We start from the raw sequence: 11,160 nt of genomic DNA, 5'->3' as shown, positions 1-11,160 counted from the left end.
AATCCATTTAAGAATAAGGCTGTAATGTAACAAAAATGTGGAAAAGGTCAAGGGGTCAATACTTTCCGAATGCACTGTACCAGCCAAAAGTTTCTATGGTTACTTCATACACTGATGTACATTTGTCCAACAGAAATACCTTGCATGATATCAACTGAACAATTAATTTGGGCCCGAATCCTAACTTTTGCACTTTACTCATCTCAAGCTTTCAATGTGATGTCAACGGGAGATTTGCGTGAAAACGTGAGTTCCGCTGGAGCGGGTTGGGCCTGTACTCTGCTGGAGCTGGGAACACCTGTGTTGGGATGGACTGGGCATGAGTAAATGAACCCGTGTTGGGATGGACTGAGCATGAGTAAATGAACCGTGTTGGCTGGAACTGACATGAGAAAGACCGTGGCGAGACATGACGAGTAAAGAACCCGTGTTGGGATGGACTGGGCATGAGTAAATGAACCGTGTGGGATGGACTGGGCATGAGTAAATGACCCGTGGTTGGGATGGACTGGGCATGAGTAAATGAACCGTTGTTGGGATGGACTGAGCATGGAGTAAATGAACGTGTTGGGATGGACTGAGCATGAGTAAATTATGACTGTGTTGGGATGGACTGAGCATGAGTAATTAACCCGTGTTGGGAAGGACTGGAGCATGAGTAATTAACCCGTGTTGGGATGGATGAGCATGAGTAAATTAACCCGTGTTGGGATGGACTGGGGCATGAGTAAATGATCCTGTGTTGGGATGGACTGAGCATGAGTAAAATTAACTGTGTTGGGATGGACTGAGCATGAGTAAATTAACCTGTGTTGGGATGGACTGAGCATGAGTAAATTAACCTGTGTTGGTTGATGAGTTTGGTGGTCTTACAAGTTCGGTGTGTGTCTGGGTGTGACATCACACCCAGGGTGTGGTTGTGACATCACAGGAAGGACTCGATGTCGATGTCCAGGGCGGAGCATGGCATGGTGAGCTCAAAGTGGTTGATGACATTAGGGTGAAGGACCCCGAGGCGTCCTATGCTCTTCCCGCGTGCAAAGATCTCAGCACAGCGACCAGGGAAGAAGGTGGAATCTGAAAGTGGGGAAACAGAAGAGGGGGGTGATGAGGCTTCTCAGTGGTCCAGTGAAAATAAACGTTAAAAGTGTAGTCTCTGAATAAATGTTTCCACAGAAGAGAGAGACTCAAGAGATAATGAGATATAACTATTCTCAGATGTGTGGAATAGTTAGTCACTTTAATAACTCTACTCTACCTACATGTACATTTTACCTCGACACCGGTGCCCCCGCACATTGACTCTGTACTGGTACCCCCTGTATATAGCCCCGCTATTGTTATTTACTGCTACTCTTTAATCATTTGTTATTCTTCTCTTACMTTAAAAAAATATGTTTTTTCTTAAAACTACATTGTTGGTTAAGGGCTTGTAAGTAAGCATTTCACTATAAGGTCTACACCTGTTGTATTTGGCACATGTGACAAATAACATTTGATTTGATGTGAGAGACAGCTCACTGACAAGGTTTTTTAAAACAATGACTGCTAGAGCCTGTTCAAGGAGAACATCTAGGCTCAGGGTTGCTATGACTCCACTTCCARAGACATGTTCCGTTCCTATGCTGTTCTGTTCTCTTCTCTATGGTGCTTCACTTCTTCCCACGTTGCTTTGCTCCTAAAAGCTAATGTACTCCTTAGCTAACCGTTCAGATGCTAACTCCTAACTAGCAACAGAAAGCGCTCTACATTGTGTGTCTCTTCGAAAGCAGGGCAGCACCATGACAACCAGTCTTTAAAAATGGTACACTAATAGCTAAGTTCAAGCCAGCCAGCCTGACAAGTGACAACATATTCCACCCACCCTGAAAACCCTCTCAGATTCATTCTCTCTGAGCCAAGGTCAACACTAACCAGACAGTCAAGCGTGTCTTTAACAGTGAACGGGAAGGGCTGAATTTGACAGTTAAGTGAAACATAGGRATCTGCTACTTAAGAGTCCCTCCCTCCCCCCATAGGGTAACATTGCGGGAGGTCCTGCAGAAGATCATGACCCTGTAATGGGGTTAAGGTCACACGGACATGAGGAGCACATKTTTTTTTGCATGTGTGTTGTGTGTCTGGTCTGCATAATAGTTTGCTAGTCGTGTAAATGTAACAGTTGAAGTGTTTTTTTGTAGCTGTGTAAGTGTGTTTGTTTCAGGCAGTCTAAATGCCCATGGATGTGCCAGTCTATCTCCCTGTAAACCCAGACAGGGGCACTGCAGCAGCAGACGTGACTCACATGCAGTCTGACTCCCCCTGCTGAAACGACATGCTCTTACTCTCTATCCCCTGATTTCCAAGTCTCTCTCTGTCCCCCGCACCCCTTCTCTCCCTCTTTGCAACCTCCTCATCCCTCTCTCTCTGTGGTACTTGAGCCCATCGATTTCCCCTATGTCTGATTGTGGCAGGAGACACGCACATCYATGGGGGGGGGGTGAATGAGTGAAACAGAGAGAGAGTCCAGTTTAAACTAGTGAGATGGCTCCCTGGTTGTCTTACCGTCGGCAGCCTGGATGTGGTAGCCATTGCCCTGGCCTGGTTTGACCTCCAGCAGCTGCATGACCCTGTCCATCAGGCCGTGGATCACCTCAAACCCAGGACTCTTGTTGTAGTAGACAGCACACAGACGACGGTTGTTCCTGGCCCCCACATCTGAGAGGGAGAGCAGAGGACAACGTGGCCATTAGGATGTCTTTAAAACTGATAATGACAGTGTGTCTTCTTGAGTATGAGGGAATCAGTATGTACATTCATGTTTGTCCGAATAAAGAAATTAGAAAGGCAGGCATACAATGACATTATTTCTACACATATCCGTGAATACACTACATGATGAATACTTGMGTCACACCCACACACCTTTGGTTTCATCCTTGAGCACCACGTCTGAAATCTCAAACAGCCTCAGAGGCAGAGGCATCTTCCTGTTGGCAGCAACAGTCTTCAGCAGGCCTGACAGCAGGGTGGTGCGCGCCACCTGGTGGAGAAGACGAGCACTGCTGTTACCACCACCACCAGCCGCTGACCAACCCACCCAGTCACACAGCACCCTCTAGTGGAGAAAAACCCTCACATCAATAGAGGGTGAAAGAATCCAGTCAACTGTTTAACTTCAAAATGGCTGTAGTGTATAGCAACTGTACGAGATCCTTCAGAGACCAAAGGGGGCCAGTTTATAATGTTATCAGAGAGACATGATTAATCCACGGTAATGGTGGTCCACCTGGAACTCAGCTGTCTTGGGGTTGGAGATGTGACATGCTCTGGTCTCTGAGATGTTCTTCAACAGCTTGTCAGCTATGTCCTCCCGAGAACACTGCACAGGAAGACAGATACAACACATGAAAATGTGTGTGCATGTTTATTATTTGGATCCCCATTAGCTTTTTCAGAAGCTACTCTTCCTGGAGTCCACAAAAGATAGAGAGTGAGGTGTCATTACCAGGGCGAAGGTGAGGGCCTCTGTGAATCCAGCAGCAGCCAGGTCCTGTCTCAGCAGCTCTGACAGCTTATTCAGTGGYAGCTAAAAACACAAGAGTCATGAGACAGAAAACAATACCACCCAACCAGCAGCTCCAGTCAACAACCAATCAACTTCACTCCTGAATAACCTGCTGAAGAATACCCTCACCTGATTGGCTACGGTATAGGTGCGCGGCGTGGTGCGGGGAATYTTGTTGAAACCGTACGCCATGGCGGCGTCCTCCATGATGTCACAGGCGTGGATGACGTCAGAGCGCGTGGGCGGGATCTCCACRTCGATCTGTTCYCCGTCGCTTGTGACCTCTGAGCGCAAGCACATCTTGGTCAACAGCTGGGCGATGTGCTCAGTCGACTCACTGGAGACAAACAAACCATTACAAACAGTGGCAGGTATCCTAGCGGTTAAGAYCATTGGGTCAGTAACTGAAAGGTTGCTGGTTCGAATCCCCMAACAGACTAGGTWAAAAAAAATGTCATTGAGCAAGGCACTTAACCATAATTGCTCATGTAAGTCGCTCTGGATAAGAGTGTCTGCTAAATATGTACAATGTAAACCATTTATAAGCATGTGCAGGAATGTTGCAGTGGAGGCTCCTCAGAGGAGGAAGGGGAGGACCATCCTCAGTGAAATTTAAATAAATAAAAAAATTGTGAAAAACATTAAAAAGTTATCCTTTTTAGATAAAACTTACTAAATATATTCATATGTCACCAAATAATTGATTAAAATACACTGTTTTGCAATGAAAGTCTACAGTAACTTCAACATCACTGTCTGGGCTAGCACCATGGTGTAGCCGAAGGACAGCTAGCTTCCGGCTTCCTCTGGCTACATCGACTTCAATACAAATCTAGGAGGCGTGTAGGACTCACCCGCTTTCATAGACATACATGGTAATTATGACCACTTCCGGAGGACGTCTTCCAACCAATGAAAGCTTTTGCAGTATGAACTGACATGTTGTCCATCCAATCATAGAATTACTCATTCAGAGAATGAACCTAGTGTGCTGTATTGGGATTGTGCCACAGAGCATTATGGGGGTTCTGTGTGTTGAGAGGCTTGGTGACATTGTTGGATCGAGATTAAGAGTTATAGTTGAGCATTTTGGGGATATTATTCAATTCAAATTCGTTTTTTCAAGTTACAGGAGACGGAGGAGGTATATTATAAAGAGTTTTCTTGGTTTTAGAACATTATTTGTGTGTCCAGTTAGTGCAATTTATTTAAATTTGCCTTGCTAACTTCAGTAGCTAGCTAGCTACCAGCATGAGTGTGCRGTTCTCTCCACCAGAATGGTAGAATGGCCAACGCTGCCGATTATGTTGTGGCCTTTTTGTTGAAGAACCCCTTTCATTGTCTGGGGTACATTAAAAGCGAGGGTCAACCTCTGCCTGAGATCAGTTTCATGATAAAGGATGAAAAGGTGAGGGCATTCAATACAAACTGGTATCAAAAGTATAACGTTAGCTGGTTAACAGGGAGCCTTTCATCAGGCCACCTGTATTTCTGGCCTTCCCTGCTTTTTGGAAAGTCTGAGCCTTGGTCGAAAGGTGGGTACAGTGACATGAAGAACATCAATCGTTCAGCCAAATTAAAAAACAAAAGCAGGGCAAGAATTTGCTTTTAAAGGACGACCAGAGGGAAAGTTCGGTTAACAGGGGCAACTACAAGGAGCTTGCAGAGTTAATTGCACATTACGATGCTTTACTTGCTGAACATATCGAACTTTCGACTGTCTTTTCTGGGATGTCGAAACAATTTCGAATGATTTGATAGCTTCCAAATATTAGATTAATGAGAGAGGTTGATGCAACGCATTTTTTCACATGCACTCAGGGAGGCTTTCCACTTTCCTCCAGTACTAATTTAACAAAGATGATAACACAATCACTCCGGACAGACAAGCAAAAACTCATGGCATAAATGTTGCAGCAGCCTAGGCTACACCTAAACATTAGAAATCTGACATGCTGTATCAGATGACAACAAGACATTGTTTCAGACTAATCAACTGTTAAAAATTGCCCCACTGCTCTGGGACCMATTGTGCCACCAGTCTGCTTGCAGTTGTCAGTTATCGTCAGGTATGTGGATGATAAGGGTTTTATTCAGGAACGTGTTTTGGGCTACTTTGATGTGTCAAGTGGGTGAGACGCGCAGTCTGTTTGACTTTATGAATTTTGAGATGTCTGAGTTTAAGTTCATAGAGAAACTCGTTGTCCAAACCTACGATGGCGCAGCTGTAATGGAATGTATCTGCTATTTGTATTTACAGCCAAGTCCCCTCCTGTTCCCTGATTAAGCAGTGATGACCACTCCACTCCACTACCATCAACTTTCTCCTGACATGAACTGAAGCCACGACTTCTCATGTGCCCACACATCCACTGGCACCTTGAGTGTTTCCCTTCCAAGCACTGTGAGTACCCCTATCAATTTCCTCACATTACTGTATGTAGAGTCAATCACATACACATCACACATTATTACGCTTTGCTTGGYCTAACTCATTCTTAGCTCTTTTMTCTAACTGTGTAGTGTGTTGTGTTARTGTTTTTTGTCTTCCCAGTAAAATCCTGTCCAGCACWGGTCAAGCCTCTGAACATCTCAACTCATGCCTCATAACCTCATTCAATCACTGCTGTGATCCCTTTCCAACACTGTAAGTAGCTCTCAGTCCCATTTATTTATTTAACTAGGCAATTCAGTTAAGAACAAATTCTCAATCTCAATGACGGCCTAGGAACAGTGGGTTAACTGCCTTGTTCAGGGGCAGAACGACAGATTTTTGCCTTGTCAGCTCGGGGATTCGATCTTGCAACCTTTGTTACTAGTTCAACGCTCTAACCACTAGGCTACCTGCCYCCCCAGATCTCCAGAAACAGGGTTGGATATTATTTCAAGTCACTTATTTACCTGATGCCAACTTTGCGGTTGATGAAGTCTGCTGACAGAGTCTCCTTCCTGTAAGCCAGCTCCTGAGAGGTCACATGGTATAGCAGGAAGGTAGAGGGTTAGGAAAATAATAGAATGGGGATAGTCCGAATTTAAATATTGACAAGCAGGTTCAAATATATACACTGAACAAAAATATAAACGCAACATGCAACAATTTCAAKAATTTTACTTAGTTACAGTTCATATAAGGAAATCAGTCAACTTAAATAAATTCATTAGGCCGTAATCTATTGATTTCACATGGGTGGGCCTGGGAAGGCAWAGGCCTACCAACTGGGGATCCAGGCCGCCAATCAGAATTTGTTTTTTCCCACAAAAGGCCTTTATTACGGACAGAAATACTCATCAGTTTRATCAGCTGTCCYGGTGACTGGCCTCAGACGATCCRGCAGGTGAGGAAGAAGGATGTGGAGGTTCTGGGCTGGCGGGGTTACACGTGGTCTGCGGTTGTGAGGCCGGTTGGACGTACTGCCAAATTCTCTAAAACGATGTTGGAGGTGGCTTATGGTAGAGAAATGCGTATTAAATTCTCTGGCAACAGCTCTGGTAGACATTCTTGCAGTCAGCATGCCATGCCAATTGCACACTCCCTCAAAAATGGAGACATCTGTGGCAATGTGTTGTGTGACAACACTGCACATTTTAGAGTGGCCTTTTATTGTCCCCAGCACAAGGTGCACCTGTGTAATGATCCTGCTGTTTAATCAGCTTCTTAATATGCCACACCTGTCAGTAGGACAAATTATCTCGGCAAAGGAGAAACGCTTACTAACAGGGATGTGAACAAATTTGTGGACAAAATTTGGATAAATAATAATTTGTGCGTATGGAAAATGTATATTATTTCAGCTCATGAAACATGGGACCAACACTTAACATGTTGCGTTTATATTTTTGTTGAGTATATTTTCCCCACAAAAGGAAACAGACTGCAGAGTGATGGTAAGTGGACACAGTACCGGGTACAGGCAGGTCCTGCCATCTGGGTACACCACCTCAGCCTCCTCTACCCTGAGAGAGAACAGGACATAGATCAAGAGGAGTATTTTAAAGTGGGGCCGGGCAAAGGAACTTCTTATCACTATCATTTCCACTAATTCATGGTCTTATTTTACACACAAAAATACATTAGGTTCAGCTATTAGTTATTTCATTTCAGTGATAGAAATCTAAACAGCTGTTGCCTGGACTCACGTGAAAGGCTCCTCACAATACTCGCAGAACATCGTCACCATCATGTCCAACACGATTTTTGCCTTGGTAAGATCAGTGGCTGTGCACTCGATAAAAACATTCTTTGTATTCAAGGAGATTTTGGAATGGTCCCCTAAAAAAACAACAGAGAGAAGACTGTTAGAATAGCATCTATAGCATACGATGGGTTAATCAATATTGGAAGTCCACTAGGTTTATAGTTTGGCAMGTAACCTGTGGTTATATGTGTGTGTCCTCACCATTGATGATTGGAGGCATAGACAGTACAATGCCGTTGCTGTCATAGATGACAGGATATACAGGCTTGTCTTCAATAATGTGCAGATAGTGTCGCAAGTGGCTGTCTGTCTGAGGGAGAAATTCAAAGAAATCGAAACATAGGATGACAGAAATAAAAGATCTCTAGCCATAGCCAATCATAACTCATTTTACAGAGGCTCATAATCTTTGTTGCCAATCCCTGCTCACCTTGTAGAGGCTCATGAGTTCCTGTGCGGTGTACTCCTTTGCCTGGTTGAGAGGTTTGAAGCGGATGTCACCAGGTGGTTTGGCTGTGTAGGTGAAGGGGCCTGAAATGGTGTCCAGATCATGGGTGCCGATGGCAATCAGAGTCCTTTTCCTACAGAGCACAGATTAGTCACAACTTCCCCTGAGACAACAACACATCTCAGAAACTCCCAGAAAAGAACACACTGAAAGCCATCACTGAAGTATGAGACATGGTATTGTAAAAAGTTATCTGACCAAAACGTTGACAATAAATATGCAGAGGTAAAATGGTGTGCGTAAGTAAGCCTTGTCCAGCCAGAACGGCTCAGAGGGCCAGGAGCCTATCTCCTATTTCTGTAGCATAAGGTAGTTTTATATACATGTACACCTGCTGGACATCTCCTTAATGCTGAATGCCAAGCATAGAGGCATCAAAGCCTATGGTAAGATTCGACTGGGGACCGAACCACCAACCTTCCAATCTCAGGGCAGACACTAATCTCAAGGCCACTGAGTTGGTCAAACTTATGTGTGGGAATTATATATATTTTTCTGTGAAGGTAGAGATGRGTTAGGTGTCTGACTAACCTACAGACGTTCTGATGGAGTTTCTCCTGTAGTTCGATAAAGCTGTCGTAGCGTTCCAGTGTGAAGGTGATGTTTCTCAAAACTGCAGCCACAGCGTGGGGTCGCACAGCAGCCGTCTGCGACAGGCACACCCACACTCTGAGTCAGGATTTTCGCATTCATCTCTAAAATTCCACTCTCTTACTTCCAACACTTGACCCAAAGCCTCCTTTGCACAGCCTCTACAAATGTAGAGGCATTCATCAACAGTTCAATATCTTAATTAATCATCTTGTCATAAAGAACCACGGTGGTGGTTCATTCATGATAAGATGTATGAACCAACCCTACACTCTGCCCAGAACCTAGGCCATTAAACTAAAAGTCCATGTTTTCCACCCCCCTCTGTGATGACCAAATTAACCAACCCTAACACTCTGCCCAGAACCCAGGCCATTAAACTAAAAGTCCATGTTTTCCACCCCCCTTCTGTGATGACCAAATGAACCAACCCTAACACTCTGCCCAGAACCAGGCCATTCAACTAAAAGTCATGTTTTCCACCCCCTCTGTGATGACCAAAATGAACCAACCCTAACACTCTGCCCAGAACCCAGGCCATTAACGAAAAAGTCCATGTTTTCCACCCCCCTCTGTGATGACCAAATTAACCAACCCTAACACTCTGCCAGAAACCAGGCCATTAAACTAAAAGTCCATGTTTTCCACCCCCCTCTGTGATGACCAAATGAACCAACCCTAACACTCTGCCCAGAACCCAGGCCATTAAACTAAAAGTCATGTTTTCCACCCCCCTCTGTGATGACCAAATGAACCAACCCTAACACTCTGCCCAGAACCCAGGCCATTAAACTAAAAGTCCATGTTTTCCACCCCCTCTTGTTGATGACCAAATAACCAACCCTAACACTCTGCCCAGAACCAGGCCATTAAACTAAAAGTCCATGTTTTCCACCCCCTCTGTGATGACCAAATGAACCACCCTAACACTCTGCCCAGAACCCAGGCCATTAAACTAAAAGTCCATGTTTTCCACCCCCCTCTGTGATGACCAAATGAACCAACCCTAACACTCTGCCCAGAACCCAGGCCATTAAACTAAAAGTCCATGTTTTCCACCCCCCTCTGTGATGACCAAACGAACCAACCCTAACACTCTACCCAGAACATTAAACTGAGGGTGTGGCTCGTGATTTCCACACACCTCCTCTGAACACCAAACTAAACAACCCTACACTCTACCTAAGACCCAGATCATTAAACAGAGAACCTGTTCGTGTTATCCACCCACCTCCTCTGTGATGACCAGCCTCTGAGGCTCTCCGTTGGCTGGACTCACACGCCTGTAGCGAGGTGCTTCCATCCTGGAGCGCAAACACACATGGAGAAGTCAATACACGGCTGAAGACAACACACACAATAAAGCAGCACAAGCTGAAGTACTTTGGCAATGTAAAAGTRATGTTTAAGCACACAATTCTCCATATAGATGTGTTTACATACTTCTGCTTGAAGACCTGCAGGCCCCTGACCAGTCCTTCCAGACACAGCAGGTCATAGCGGTTAGCTGGGACATCAATCTTATACAGAATCACATCAGATGCCCCCTCTGCCTTGGTGTCCCCCTGCTCACGACTGATGATGTCCTTCTCTGAGGTCTGAAGGACAAGGTTAGAAGGAGGATGGTTAGCCCGAAAATACTAAATTGGTTATCACACAAACAAGTGGATATGGTTGAGGTTCATCCTCAGTCTTCTACTCACAATCTCATCAAGCTCCAGTCCAAACTCAAAACACAACTCATCAAATTCTTCATCAGCTGAAAGAAAGGAAAAGAGAATAACATTTTAATATCTGTTGGAACAATGCATGTATTTTGGTCACACCTCCATTCTTAATTGAGTTATATTTTACTAGTTAAATGGACGTAGCTATGTGGTGGTCAGTCAGTAGCAGGCTAGGATAGGTCTGGACTGGGAAATGATGCAATCMTGGTGAAATAACAAGCATCAGTTCTGTCAACACTTTCTTTACAACTAGAATTAGAACAGCTTTACACAGATCAAAGGATGCCTTTGTAAGGTCAAGAGCAAAATGGATTGAAGAGGGGGTAAGAAACACTAGTTACTTTTTTGCACTTGAAAAGACAAACTACAAAATAAAATCTATAACTGCACTCAAACTTAACGATGTTTTATGCAAAGATCCGATTACAATATCATCATTTGTCAATTCCTTTTATGAAAACCTTTACAGCTCTCAATTTCAGGAAGATGGTTGTGAAAGCTACATTTGCCACATTCAGAATTATGTCCCTGTAATTGAGGATGATTTCCACTCAGTTTGCGATTCACCTGTGTCAATTGAAGAAATTAGAG

At 44.4% G+C, this 11,160-nt stretch overlaps 1 protein-coding gene and 1 long non-coding RNA gene across 3 annotated transcripts in view; one reads left to right on the top strand and one right to left on the bottom strand.

Moving 5' to 3' along the window:
* Positions 1–11,160, bottom strand: part of LOC111949662 (phenylalanine--tRNA ligase beta subunit) — a 30,114-nt gene that overhangs the window by 10,147 nt on the left and 8,807 nt on the right. The window contains exons 2-16 of one of the 2 annotated variants that reach the window (XM_070434231.1): positions 10,546–10,601; positions 10,286–10,440; positions 10,074–10,146; positions 8,783–8,898; positions 8,174–8,324; positions 7,945–8,053; positions 7,685–7,817; positions 7,450–7,501; positions 6,449–6,510; positions 3,677–3,884; positions 3,488–3,568; positions 3,269–3,361; positions 2,905–3,022; positions 2,545–2,697; positions 874–1,077 (exon numbers count right to left, since the gene is read on the bottom strand). In XM_070434231.1, the coding sequence (XP_070290332.1) occupies positions 926–1,077; positions 2,545–2,697; positions 2,905–3,022; positions 3,269–3,361; positions 3,488–3,568; positions 3,677–3,884; positions 6,449–6,510; positions 7,450–7,501; positions 7,685–7,817; positions 7,945–8,053; positions 8,174–8,324; positions 8,783–8,898; positions 10,074–10,146; positions 10,286–10,440; positions 10,546–10,601 (1,712 nt within the window). In that variant the 3' untranslated portion in view covers positions 874–925. Of the gene's footprint in view, positions 1–701; positions 1,078–2,544; positions 2,698–2,904; positions 3,023–3,268; positions 3,362–3,487; positions 3,569–3,676; positions 3,885–6,448; positions 6,511–7,449; positions 7,502–7,684; positions 7,818–7,944; positions 8,054–8,173; positions 8,325–8,782; positions 8,899–10,073; positions 10,147–10,285; positions 10,441–10,545; positions 10,602–11,160 lie in introns of both variants that reach the window. The other variant, XM_023967012.2, reaches the window with a different exon arrangement.
* LOC111949664 (uncharacterized) lies at positions 4,584–6,925 on the top strand. Its single transcript, XR_002875384.2, has 4 exons — positions 4,584–4,691; positions 5,808–5,951; positions 6,102–6,194; positions 6,810–6,925. It is a non-coding gene; the product is annotated as an uncharacterized lncRNA (long non-coding RNA).

This window comes from Salvelinus sp. IW2-2015, linkage group LG22, assembly GCF_002910315.2.
Source record: "Salvelinus sp. IW2-2015 linkage group LG22, ASM291031v2, whole genome shotgun sequence".
Lineage (NCBI taxonomy): Eukaryota > Metazoa > Chordata > Actinopteri > Salmoniformes > Salmonidae > Salvelinus > Salvelinus sp. IW2-2015.
Note: the sequence above shows the minus strand (reverse complement) of the source record. Positions and strands in the feature narration are given on the sequence as shown.